Source organism: Myiozetetes cayanensis, unplaced genomic scaffold (assembly GCF_022539395.1).
Source record: "Myiozetetes cayanensis isolate MyiCay16 unplaced genomic scaffold, myiCay2020 scf4, whole genome shotgun sequence".
NCBI lineage: Eukaryota > Metazoa > Chordata > Aves > Passeriformes > Tyrannidae > Myiozetetes > Myiozetetes cayanensis.
In genome coordinates, this window is record NW_026087631.1 from 2,445,808 (window position 1) to 2,459,842 (window position 14,035).

Consider the following 14,035-nt stretch of genomic DNA (forward strand, 5'->3'; position numbering starts at 1 on the left):
AATGGCAATAAGTCAGCAGAGTCAAGCCATTAAACTTCTCTAGGGTTGACTGAGGAGCACGGTCATTTCACTACGTGCCATTTGAGACAGTGGTTTGTTTCTTTTTTAGACATCCCTGGCTGAAGAATCATTTCCTGTTTAAAATACAAGATTTATTACTAACTTGCTCATTTCTTGAGGGCTGTAATAGTGGTGGGGCTGTGTAGTAGATGACAACTGATAAGTGAATCATCTATTTCTCTGGGAACAGATGGATGACAGTTCAAGAAATTTTGATGTTTGGAATGTCCCTATTTTCCCCAGTTTCTGTTCTTTTGACACTTCACAGAAGCTGAGTTCCTAGGAATTTACAACTTTTGGAAATCAATCCACTTGGCAACTTTTGGTTTTGACAGTGTGCCATTTTACAGTTAGTGATTCAGTCGCAATTAACCCACGTAACTCCTTGGTTATCTATGATTTAGCTGCCAAGTGGTGTTGCACAGAGACCCTTCACATGTCACACTCCCATTACTTCCAGATTTCATCATATCAGGTCTCTTATTTCTCTCTAACACTCTGTGAAAGGAGGTTGTATGGAGGTGAAAGTCAGTCTCTTTTCCCAAGTAACAAGAGATAGGACAAGAGATGACCTCGAGGAAGTGCCAACTGTAATGGAGAAGAGTGAGGGACTCAATTAGTTCTTTGCCTCAGTCTTCACTGACAGTCAGGCTTTCCACGTCTCTTAAGTCCTTGATCCCCTGGGTGGGTGTGGGGGCAGTGAAGTCCCTCCCACTATAAGAGAAGAGCAGGTTTGGGACCACTTGATGAAACTGAGTAACCACAAGTCTATGGGACTTGATGGGATGCATCCCAGACTCCTGAGGGAACTGGCTGACGTTGTTGCCAAGTCACTCTCCATCGTGTTTGAAAAGTCAAGGTAGTCAGGCAAAGTCCCCAGTGTCTGGAAAAAAAGGAAACATCACTCTCATTTGTAAAAAGAGGAGAAAGGCAGAGCTGGAGAGCTACAGACCAGTGACCCTCACCTCTGTGCCAGTTGTTATGACCCACCCCTGAAGGCAGGCTAACTCAGGTCCTTGTTAATAGATCCCCTGGGGTGGATTATAGTGAAATGACACTGAATGATTTCAGTGTTATGTACATGTCAGGTCTATTTTAGAACAATTTGGTTGCAATTCAAAGGTGGTATGTAGCCGTTTCGGTTATTATTACCTATAGAAATGAAACTACGTAAAAGTATGAAGATATCACTTAAGAAAATTTATAAGGAAAAGAAAGAAAGAGAAAGAAAGGATAAGAGCAGACAGTAGAGAGGAAAGGTCACTACGAATCCAGTAATAAGACTTGATTGTTGCAATATAGATGTCCACTGGTTGAAGTCATGATCCCAGTCTTGATCTGTCAGGGGAAGGGAAGTCCCAAAACATGTTCAGTGGGTCAATATACATTCAGTTCAGGTAAGAATGCCCAGGTGCCTCCCCTGGGATGGGGGGAAGTTTTGCACCGTCTGTTGCAACACTGTGGTCCATGGGCAAAGGTAATCCAAGGCAGCCAGCATGGTTTTACCCAGTGCAAGTCGTGCCTGACCACCCTGGTGGCCTTCCACGATGGAGTAACATCAGTGATCAGCCAAGGAAGACCGACAGAGACCATTTATCCAGATCTCTGCTAGACTTTAGAAATGGCCCCACATGACATCCTCATCTGCAAAATGGAGATACATGGATTTGATGGGTGGACTATTCAGTGGACAAGGAATTGGCTGGATGGAAGCAGTTAGTGTTGTGGTCAATGGCTCTGTGTTCACAGTCTCTGTCTTGGGACTGGTGCTCTTCAGTATCTTCATCAGTGACACAGATGGTGGGATCAAGGGCATCCTCAGCAAGTTTGGAGACGATATAAAGCTCAGTGATACAGCTGACACAACAGAGGAAGGAATACCACGCAGAGGGACCTGGACAAGCTTGAGAAGTGGGCCCACAAGGCCTTGATGAAACTTAACAAGTCCAGGTCCAAGTTCAAGGTGCTGCACCTGGGTCAGGGCAATCCCAGACAAGATCACAGACTGTCAGAAGCAGTCCCTGAGAGCAACCTTGGAGAGGACTGGTGCAGTTTTGTCTGGGAGAGGACCGGACCAGCTCAGGGTTCTTGCCTGGCTTGTAGATGAAGTAATGAGCGGCTCTCGCCACTAGCCTAGGCAACGGCTAACGATTAGTTAGATTCACTGTCACTACGTAGCCCCAAGAAAGAGGCACACGCAGCTACATGTGAATACTCAAACAGCCGAGGCTGATCTAACTTTATTAGGACAAAATGGTGGGCTTTATAGGGGCAGGCAAAGAAGGGTCTAGAAAGAGGGTGGAGATTAGGAGGAGCATGCAAATCCTCCGACAATAACTGGTGCAGGGTACATGAATAAACATAGGGAGGACATGCATATGCATGAAGGGGGAAGACAGCAACAGGGTGTTAACAGGGATTGGCTGAGCCGCTGTGGTGCTATGAACTGTCCAATAGCAGCAAGCACTGGCTCCTTGGGCACGTTGTCCACGGCAACCACTTTCAACGTGATGACAATCCAGGCTTCAGCTCACAGTGGTTTTATGCCTAAAAATTGCTCACAACACAAACTGTTTTTCCACCACTATCATGCTATGTCATAACATAGAAAACAACAAAACTCATCTCCAACAGAGGACGACTTCATGTGGGTGAAAAGCTGGACACGAGCCAACAGTGTGTGTCTGCAACCCTGCAGACCAGCTGTGTCCTGGGCTGCATCAAAAGAGGAGTGGCCAGCAGGCCAAAGGTGGTTCTTCTCACTGCTCTGCCCTTGTGAGACCCCACCTGGGGTGCTGCATCCAGCTCTGGGGTCCTCAGCACAGAACAGACATGGACCTGTTGAAGTGGGTGCAGAGGAGGGCCATGAAGATGGTCAGAGGGCTGGAGCACCTCTCCTGTGGAGACAGCTGAGAGAGCTGGGGTTGTTTAGCCTGGAGAAGAGAAGGCCTCAGGAAAACCTCACTGTGGCCTTCCAGTACCTTAAGGGGGATTATAAAAAGGAGGGGGAGGGACTTTTTATATGGGCAGATAGTGACAGGACAAGGAGCAATGGATTTAAACTGAAAAAAGGGAAATTTAGGTTAGAAATACGGAAGAAATTCTTCATTCAGAGAGTGGTGAAGCACTGGAAGAGGTTGCTCAGAGATGCTGGGTATATCCCAACCCTGAGGTGTTCAAGGCCAGGTTTGATGGGGTCCTGAGCAACCTGATCTGGTAAATGACATCCCTGTCCATGGCAGGGAGATTAGAAGTACAGCATTTTCAGGGTCCTTTCCAACCCAAACTATTCTATGGTTCTAAGTTGCACTGAGAAGTTTTCTATCAGCTATTGGGTAATATATCTTCACCAGAAGGATTGCCAAGAACTAGAACTGGCTGCCCAGGGAAGTGTTTGAGTCACTATCTGTGGTGGCATTTAAAAGATGTGTAGATGTGGCAGTCAGGGACATTTTTTGGTGGTGGACATGAAAGTGTTCAATTAGTAGTTGTACTTGGTGATCTGCAAGGTCTTTTCCAACCTGAACAATTCTATGATTCTATGATTTTTCTCCTTTGAAAAATCAGGTGTTCTGCCTGTATGCATCTCTACCTTCAGCCCTCTGCTCTGCACTGCTTTTGAGCATGATTGAAAGATTTCTGTCAAAAGCAAATGTCATTTCATGGTCTCAGTGATTCTTCCATGGCTACAGTGATCAATGGGCATGAGTTGACTTCCTTAGACTTCGGTGTGGGACTCATCTGGCCCTGCTGTAGCACCTACTTCTGCTGAATATCCTCAGTTCCCTGGAGTTAATGGAAAGAGCTGACTGCAGTAACTTGTTGGGATGTGCCTGTGCCCAGCTTTGAAATTAATGGACCTCTTGAATTCATCAGCCTTAACAAAAATACGTTAGAGAGAAGTATCCCCCTCTGAGACACATACTGGAAAAAAGTTTCTGAATGAAAATAACACATTAAATGTGTTTCTGAATGAAAATAAGCACATTAAACCACAATGCTGCCAATGCTGCCATCTTTTCAAGACTGCACATCAGATCCATATGTCTTGTATCACTGTTCTGAGACGTGAATAGCAGAGCTCCAGGGCAAAACAGAAGTGCATCCCTTGGGGACAAAGGACAGTCAAGTCTTTGGGGTCACCATGACCTCTGTGAGGAACACGTTGGTCACTTTTACCTCCTCCAAACTCCAGTGGTGCAGCTCCATTCCAGGTGCAGCAGCGACCCTGAATCCACGGAAAGTTTTAATCACAATTGAAGCTTTTTTGGGTGGATGGGGCATTCACAAGGCACCTGAACCAACAGGGACTGCTGCAGGGGGAAGCCTTTGGTCCCAAGTCAGCTCCCAGCCATTCCTGTACAGAATTACTGGTGCTCTAAACACAGCTTATGGCAGAGGAACTGAACCCAGTGAGAGATACCCTGTAGAAGAATTCACTCTCTGCAGGCTCGAGAGAAACTGACTTTTCCAGATTTTGACTCCTTGGTTCCTGCAGATATGAGGGAGGGAGGTAATTATTGGGAGAGTGGTTCAAGGATTCTACCCATTATTTTTTGATAATCAGGGGTTTGTGAAGGTTTAAGTATGACTAAAGCCTGATCTTTAGGCCTTAAGAGAGATTTACAGCTTCTTTTCATCCCTGCCATTTAAAATAACATTTGAAAAAATAAAGTTCCAGGAGGAATACACTTGATATATAACCTACATGGTGGTCTTGAAAAACTAACCAACCAAACAAAAAACAACCAACACCCTCCCAGCCCTTTTGAGCTACAAATGCATTTTAAATGGAACTTTGGCATTGCTATTAACTTCTAAGAATTTCTGAGTTCTTTACACATAAGGAAACCTGCAAACAGAACAAAAGTGTTAACAATGAGACCCACTGCCTCCTCCTGTGCCTCTCATTTGGGTTTGAAATTACATTACTGTATTTCTCTTTGCATTTAGCAAAAGAAAGTCAAGTATTTATTTTCAAACCCTGAAAAGGTTTGGACTAGCATATGGCTAAAACCTCTCACTTTCTACACTGAAAGGGATGAAAAAGAAAAACCTCTCTACTTCTGTTATGTTTTTATCTCATTCCTTAGAATGAACTTTAAACCCGTCTTCTGTAGTACAAGGTAGTCTGCTCTTTCAAAAATCTGGGAAGCAAAAAGAGAGGTTTTAAATACTACTGAATTAAAGGAAGTAAAAGAAATTATTTATTTGGGAAATTAACATTCTGCTGTACAAACTGTAATAACAGCTTGTGTCATGTATTGCCTTTTTGTTTCTTTTTTTTCCCCTCATTTTTTACTTCTATTTCCTTCATCCTTACGTGAGATAATACCTTTTTTTTTTTTTTTTGTGACTTTCGTTACAAAATTTTTTTTATCCTAGAATTGAATTCTGGGGAATTTTTCAGTCAACTTTAAGACCTATAGCATGCAAACACAGCTACATGCTAAGTTTAAATACGATAATAGGCACTCCATTTCATGCAGTTACTACCGTAATCACAAACAGCCTGGGAATGCAGGAGTTTAGCCCCTCAGCAGCCTACTGCAGCACGGAAACAAGCCTGTGCTCATCAGGGAAACATCAGTGGGCAATGGGCCTGTGGGCTGTTAGTTCCTAAAATAAGCAAACCATTAATCAGCCTTCCCATGGCTGCAGTGATGACTCAGCCAAATGGTTCAAGCAAAGCAATAGTCCTACACAGAAATATTTCAAGATCATTTAGCAGGCCAGCCTGGGGCCTCCAGGAGCGGCTGCTGCAAAGGGCCAGCTGTTGGACAGGGGTCTGGACAACTTTCTGTAGGCAAAATGTCTCCAACGAGATGTGTGTATATGAAAAGCCAAAGGTCTGACCGGGCTATACGAGGATCTGAGAGAGCGTGTCCCGGTGTGTCCTGGCTGCAGTGAGAACATCTGCAGAGATGCTTTCTCGTGTTTCTGTTGTGGCAGAGCAAGCCTGCACGAGGGCCAGGCTGCTGCTTGGAACCGTTTGCTCAGCGTTCAGAGGGAGCAGAGCCTGGGTGACTGAAGGGTAATGCCCTGTCAAAGCAGGACCCACGAGACAGGGAGAAAGGAAAGAAAAAGGAAAGGAAAGTTGAATTTATTGGAGATTCCAGTGAGTAGAGAAGGCAGTTTCTCTGGAGTACAGGGGCTAAGTGGCATAGAAGGGGACACAGCAGTCCTTGGTGCACTGCATGAGCTCAAGCACCATCCCAGGGACTGTTCCTGGCCCAGAAACCTCAGTCTGATGCTCATTAAGGTGCATCTCCCCACATAAAAACACACAGTGAGTGCAGGGAGCTTGTATCACTGTGTGGTAGCTAGATTGTCCTGTACATGTGACTTACTAGGGTTTAACAAAAAAAAACTGTGAAAGAGGGGCACCTTTTTTTGTGTCTGAATCTATAGAGCATTCATCGACAAAGAACAGGCTTTACATGACCCTCTGTAAAAATAAAATGTTTCTCATTTCTTGTAGGTCCTAAGGGACTCCTGAAGAATGCTGTGGACTTTATAAATCAGAGTATAGAGCAAATAGGTAAGTCCTTTGTTTTCTTTGCTGAATGTTTCTACAACCTCCAAGATAAAAATCGGAATCTGTGTGTACAAAAGTAGAAGTAGCACACAAAGAAATCAAAATAAGAGCTCTTCCTGACTGGAGAACAGACTTTTACATGAATAACGACATACTGTTATTTTAGTGTAGCTGTGCTTTTTAAATGGACTGCTGAAAAATTCTAAAATCAATCTTTCTTCCTCCTACATGTGTACACACAGAAGAGAGTAACAGGAAATTGTTTCCCTCACAGCATTTTGAGGTGTATTAAGAACTTGGACATCAAGATTGAGCAATATGGCTCTTGGGGTTTTTCCAAGTCTGCTCATAAGCTGAGATTCTGCTCTTGGTTCTTGTTTTATTTTTTTTTTTTTTTAGGTACATTGTTTGTTGTTCTCATTGCTTTTCACAATGGAGCTGCTACTTAATACCATCTGTTACTGGTCCAAAATTAGGCTTCATAGATTGGCATGAAAAGTTCTCCACTGACGCTTCTTAATAAGAATTTTACTCAATCTGATGTTGCATTTTGGGGGAGAGAATTTTTACCCAGTCACCTCTGAGGTGTCACATGTTTTATTTCATAGGACTGTCACGAAGGCTTAGGTCTTGAAGTCTGGTGACAGAACTCAGTGAGGTGTGTCACAGGCTTGGGTCCTAGAAAGATGCCAAGGATGATATTTGCTGCTTACCAGTGGTAATTATTCCCTGTGAAAACCTGTGATCTGGTAAAAGGTGTGAACCAAACTGCCTTAGAACTTTCCTGGGTGTGTAGGAGTTAACAGGGACTTTTGGTAACTCTCAAAACCAGAGACTCTTTGAAGGGTGGATGCATTGTACTGCACTGTCAACTTCCTGCTCTGCATTTCTTCCATCAGTTTATAAGGTTATGAAAGCTGTACACTGTAAATGAAGGTGACTTAGTTTATATTAGCTAGAATCTGAAGTGTGGTATGCTCATGCTCAGCAACATTTGCCAATGCAGAGGTACCTAGGAAACCCACTAGGAAAAAACATTACTGGTGTATTAAAAAACAAACCAATCCTCAAATTTAGGATCGTGTCAATGGCTCGGCTGTCTTACTTACTTTTGGCCCATGCATTTGGTTAAAATCCCTGGCCAGGGAGGCACAGGCAGGTATGAGGCTGTGCATTTCACCCATCTCAGTTCCACATTCCTGGGTTTTCAGATCGTATGTAAGGATCATATATAAAGAGCTGCATGGAAATAGTTGTTGTTGTAGTGCAGAACAAATGAGGCAATTCAAAATTCACTTCCTAAGGACCCACAGATTTATGGCCTCGCATGGGTTAACCCTGTGCTTTATTTAATTTTGAGTTATTTAGAAACTCAGATGCTAGGCAGATGTGCTCAAAAAAAACCAACCAAAACAAACCAAACAGACACACACAACAAAGCCCAGCTACTTCCTATGAGAACTGAGAAGCTCACACAACAAACACAATCTTCCTGAAGAGCAACTAAAAGATTGTTTTTATACTGTGTCCTATACTTGTCTCCCCATGACATGTACTGTGACCTGTGTCATGGAAACAGAGGCAGACTGCTGTCATATTCCATGAGAACAACAGGAAGGAGATGAACATGCTAAAACAAACCCAACCTCACCAAAAATTTTTGAGGTGAAACTTGCATTGATCTTTAGGTCAGTACATGTAGTCTCGCCGTGGCAGCAAACTGGCTGTCCCTTGCCTTCTTGCATTGTAAGTTTGTGAGACAGATAATCTGCCTAATCACCCCTCAGTTTCATGTGCTCATCTGCCTCTGCTCTTCCCACCAGCTCCTGTGTGGAAAGCACAGGGGAAGGATCTCCAATGACAGCTCTTCCCACCACTCCACCCACAATCCCCCTTTGGGATGAGAAAATAGCCACGTGCTTTTATTTTGAGGCTCTACCCCACAACTGGTTGCCTGCAGACACCTCTGAGGAAGTATTTGATTGCTTCATGGCAATCTACATTTGCCCATCATGTCAGGTCCTCACTCAAGTGCACATCCTGAGCAAGCACTGCTAAATATGTCCTGAGTAATCTGGGATTTCAGCAGCTCGGTATCCAGTTCTTTGTTGAAGACCATCTTCACACTGAGGTCTTCTCTCTGCCATTGCCTAAGTTTATCCACATAGAATCATAGAATCATAGAATCAGGTGGGTTGGAAAGGACCTCTGAGATCATCAAGTCCAACCCTTGATCTGCTACCACCACAGTTATTAGACTTTGGTACTAAGTGCTGCATCCATAGGATGTGGGAATGCAAACACCAGAACTGCACAGAGGAAAACAATACATAAAGAGGTGATTGGTGACAAGCCAGCATGGTTTCATTAAGGGTAAATCATGCCTGACAAATTGGGTGACCTTCTACGGCAGGAATACAGCATAGGTGGATGAGAGAAGAGCTACTGACACCATCTGCCTGGACCTGTGCAAATCATTTGGCACTGTCCTGCACAACACCCTGGTCTCTAAACTCGAAAGTCATGGATTTGATGGACACTTTAGTGCTAAGAAGGTGGCTGGATGGTGGCATTCAAAGAGTTGAGGTCAGCAGCTGGATGTATAAGAGGAGATCATTGACCACTGATGTTCCTCAAGGATTGGCATTTGGATCAGTGCTCTTTAACGTCTTTATTGATGATGGGGACAACCTTCTCCTATGAAGACAGCCTAAGAGAGCTGGGGTTGTTCAGCCTGGAGAAGAGAAGTCTAAAGGAAGACCTTACAACATTATTCCAGTAGGTAAAGGGGGCTGGCAAGAAAGCTTTTAGAAAGGCATGGGGTAATAGGACAAGTGGAAATTACTTCATACTGAAAGAGGGTGGGTTTTGGTTAGATATTAGGAAGAACTTCTTTACTCTGAATGTGATGAGGCACTGAAACAGTTTACCTGTGGATGCCCCATCCCTGGAAGTTTTCAAGGCCAGGTTGGATGGGGCTTGCAGCAATCTAGTCTAGTGGAAGGTGTCCCTGACAAAGGCAGGGGAGTTGGAACTAGATGATCTTTAAGGTCTCTTTCAACCTTAACTATTCTATGATGAAAAGTACTGCATATTGATGAAAAAAATATTTTATGCCACCTAGAAATACACTCCTTGTCACTTAATTAGACTCCATAATTATAACTATAAGGCCAAGATGAGAAAGATATTGCTGGCATGTTTCACATTGTAATCTCACACCCTATAATTGGACTAAATGTCAAAATCAGTTTTCAGAAGTGCATACAGGAAGACTTGTAGCTGGACAAACATTTGGTTGTCTAAATTTTTTAATTAAAAATCCTAAGTTTACTAGCTGGAAAACTACAGCAATTCCAAATGACTTTTTGTGCCATTATGAACGATAACCTTAGGGAATCGTGTCCATGAGATAGCAGCTGATCACACTGAGATGTGTGGCACACTGGGAGACGGTGATCTGTTTTACGCATGTCATCACCTCCAAAGTTTTTGTACAAGACTTGTACTTGATGCCACTTTTTGGCCCACAACAGCTGAAATTGCATGTGCTTTAGCCGAAATAACAGAATTATTAGTAACTAAAGCACCACAGATTTCTCTGATTTGCATGGGGATAGATGTGTTGCCTGGAGAAGCCAATCTCTGTCTGCAACAGCACATGCTGGAGCGAAATACAAGGGTGGCTGGAGAACAGAGAGACATGCTTCTCTCTAAACCCAGCAACCTCCAGATAACCTTTCTTTGACAAGAGGTTTTGCAGCTTGTGTTGTTACTGCTGCTGCCAATCAGTTAAGCCCCCAAATAGATCTTGTCTAAACCTCTTCATCCTTTGTCTGGTAAGATTATTTTCCGTTGCCGCTTTACACACGGAAGGACTTTCTGAGGAGGCTCAGCATCATTATTTCCAGGAAAGAGTAAGAGAGAACCAAGACAAAATCAGAGCCTTACAAATGTTTTTCTTTAATGGAAATTAGATTTCCAAAAAAAGAAATACCACTGCATTTATTTGGAAGATTACTTAATATAGTTCTATTTACAAAGTAGATAGATTACATCTATGGCATGATAAAATAGATTTGGAAAAGAAGTTGTGTCAAGTACCACATAGCTCTAGTCCCAGAGGGTTTCCCAGTAGGGGCTCTCAGCCACTCTGTATTAATACCAAATTGCTGCATTACTCTTCTGCCTCCATCTGACAGAAAGAGATCAGGCTTTCTGTCCTAGACCTCAGCTTCCTGCAGACACTGTCTACTTCCCCTGTCCATATCTTCTGTCACCACTTTCAGAGACAGCCCAACAAATTCCAGTGATGTTTTTAACAGTCCATGACACCGTTCAACTTTCCAGAGCTTGATGCATGGGAGGGAATATGATACAGCCACTCAGTTCTGTGCTCTCTGGCCCAGGTGTCTAGGAGGCTGTTTGGGAAATGAGTCTCGTTGTCCCACTCAGTCCTTCCTGGGCTGCAGTGTGGCCACAGGACTGGTTTTTCAAGGCCCACGATGGTGTTTCAGGTGTGAGGCACAGGTTGTGTCTCCAGCCATCTGGTGGTTGTGTCCACCATTCTCAGCACTTAGCGCTTGACTTGGTGGGTTTGTGGGGGTGTGATGGGTTTGATCTGCTTGGCCTTCTGTCGTGGTTTTGCCGGTTCTTGGAAACTAGAGAGGAATTTTTTCCCTTCCCCCTGCCCACGGCGTGCAGGCTTGTGAAGTGGGCACTTAAGGGACACAAAAGAAGTGGCTTTCTGGTGAACTGCTCTGAATCTTGTCTCCTAGGAGTCGAGGGGATGAGGAGCTTTTCTTTCCTTTTTTTCTCTCATCTCCTGGGCAACGGGGGGAAGAATTTTGAGGCTTGCTGCGGAGGCTGGAACAAGGTCGGGCTGGAGCCTCGGTGTGGTGTCCTGTTGTTCTCAGCCTGCTTGCCAGCTAGTGATCCTGCTTGGATTTTTTTCCTCAGAGAGGAGCTATTTTCTGGCAGTTTTTCCCATTCCCCGTTCGCATTTGGTTTTTTTCCCTGGGGGTGGTCCTTGTGCACATCAAGGGGAGAGAGAGGACCGTGTTGCACGATTCGAGCAGGCGAACAGAGTGAGTCTGGGGTTTGGATTTTTTTTCCATTGGGGAGGATTTTCTTTTGGTTGTTGTTTCTCTCTCCCCTCTCCCTCTCCCCTTTCCCAGTGTGTGGGAAGAGGAAGGGAAACCCATTTTATTTCTGGTTTCTCCAACACAGCCCGGAGGGTGTTACCCCCAGGTGGCAACGCCCAGTGATTCCACAGCGCCCCCTGCTGGCCGGCAGAGAGAACTGCAGGCTCTGCCTCTCCAGTGACCCAACGGCGCCCCCTGTTGCCTGTGGTTCAAATGGCACCAAAGGGCCCCAACTGAACTCTTGGCTTTTTTTTTCTTGACTTCTTTATTGGTTTATTTGGAAGAAAATTAGTTGTGCATCTAGGAGTATTGTTTGGTTGTTTGACTGGGCTTTTTACCTTGTTTCTGCCAAGACACACATACCTTTTAAGAAAGGGTTGTTAGTTTTCCTTTATCCATCTTTTTTTCCTTCAATCAGGGCCTCTTAATTTCGGATTTAGAATTGCTTAGAAGCAGGAGTTTGGTTCTTTTCTCATAACTCCTCCTCAGCAAAACACCTGTGTCTCCTTTCAACTGGGAAATCCAGGCTCTGCCCATCCGCTCTGCTGGAAGCACTGACGCTCCAGGAGAACCACTGTTTTAGCTTTCCCAACCGGTGCCCCGAGGGAATGAAAAGAGTTTTTCCAGGTGCATTTCCGGAGCAAAGCCAATTCAAAGTTTTAGTAAGGCCTCTGCCAATTCCATAGTTAAAAAAAAGGAAAGGGAAGCCTGTTGCCCAGATGAAATAACCTGTTGCTATGAAATACATAGCACTTTTGCCTAGTTTGAATTGTTGTATCTAGAGTTCTTTCGTTTTTCTCTTCCTAGTAAGAAATCCTAATATTCTTCTCCCCAATCAGATCTCTTTTGTCTGCATAAATCTAATCACAACTTTGAGCAATTGTGGGGGGGGGAGGGGAGGGAGAGAGTTGCTGAGTGCAAGGACCCCTTCCCCTCTTGCCCAATGCCCTGGGGACACTGGGCAACAAAAAAATTTCTGGGCCTCTGGATGCAAAGACAGAATTTAATATTGTCATATGGTGTCCAAGGAAGTGCTTGCAGAGAAGGGATCTTCCCTGCACGCTCAGCTGGTCCCAGCAGATGAAGCTTCCTGGCTCACTTCTCCACAGAGCTCCAGCAGCACAGCCAGAGACTGCCCCACAGGCAAGGCTGGCACTTGCACATCCTGCAGAGACAGCCTCAGAGCTGCCAGAATCTAGAGGATGGAGCTCTCTGTAGGCCTCTGAAGATCTCTGAGGTTTGAAGTGCCAGGCTGGAGATGGCAGGGCTCTCATCTGTCATGTCTTCCAGGGCTGGAACACAAAGGTACGAAAGCAAGATCAGAGGCAGCATCTGCAGGGACCCGAGGAGCCCCTCCTGCCAGGGCCATCCCACATGGCAGCTCTTGCCATGCCTGGCAGGGAGCAGGGCCCAACAGGAGGAGCTGGAAGATGCTGGTCCCCAGTACCCCCCAGCCACAGAAAGCCACTGCAGCCTGAAAGGTCTCTCTGCTCTGCCCAAAAGCTCCCCGTCCGTGCTGGGAGCAGAGCCCTGCACAGCCAGGGCAGGGATTGCAGCTCCCTGCCCAGGATCCCTGCTCCTCCCCGCCAGCCCCTGCTGACAGCCCGCTGCCCTCACTCGCTCACTCACCCTGGATGACGAGCAGCAGCTCTTTGTGCTGTCCCCTCAGGTACCTGCCGGCAATGCCTGGGCACACACACAGAGCCTGTCAGGGCACAGCTCCCCCCAGGGGCTGCCACACGGCCCCCTGCCCTGGCAGGGCTGAGCCCGGGCCCTTCCCGCATGGTGCCGCCCCAGGGCTGGGCTGGGACAGGGCGGCAGCACCGCCAGGGCACTCGGGGCTCCACAGCACAGCCCTGGGCCGGATCCTGCTGCTGCTGCTGCTGCAGCGGGGCGGGAGGGACAGCGGGGCGGGAGGCACCGCGGGCTTGGGGCTCACCCATGAAGCCGAGGGCCGCCTCTCGCACGGGCTCCTGTGGGCTCTGCAGGTACGGCAGAGCCTGGCGCAGGTACTTGGCCGCTCTCCTCTTGTCCTTCTGCAGCTGCAGGAACGGCAGGGCAAGCACAGAAGGCTTGGCTCAGGCTCTGCCCCTTGGCCGGGCACTGCCTGCACCCAGCACTGCCCTGCCCTGCCCGCACAGCCCTCAGACCTGGGCAGCAGCTGCTGGGGCCGGGTTTGGAGGGCACAGAGGGCCACCCTGCCCCACAGTACAGCTGGGCAGGGGCTGCAGTGACCCCCGGGCTCAGGGGCAGAGGATCCTGGAGGGAAATGAGGCCCGCACGGCCAAGGGAA

At 46.2% G+C, this 14,035-nt stretch overlaps 1 protein-coding gene across 1 annotated transcript in view; it reads right to left on the minus strand.

The window, feature by feature from the left end:
* Positions 1 to 12,921: 12,921 nt before the first annotated feature.
* The window catches only part of LOC126647030 (uncharacterized), a 43,177-nt gene continuing 42,063 nt past the window's right edge, over positions 12,922 to 14,035 (minus strand). The window contains 3 exon segments of the mRNA XM_050328882.1: positions 12,922 to 13,034; positions 13,372 to 13,428; positions 13,682 to 13,784. Of these exon segments, the coding sequence (XP_050184839.1) occupies positions 12,922 to 13,034; positions 13,372 to 13,428; positions 13,682 to 13,784 (273 nt within the window).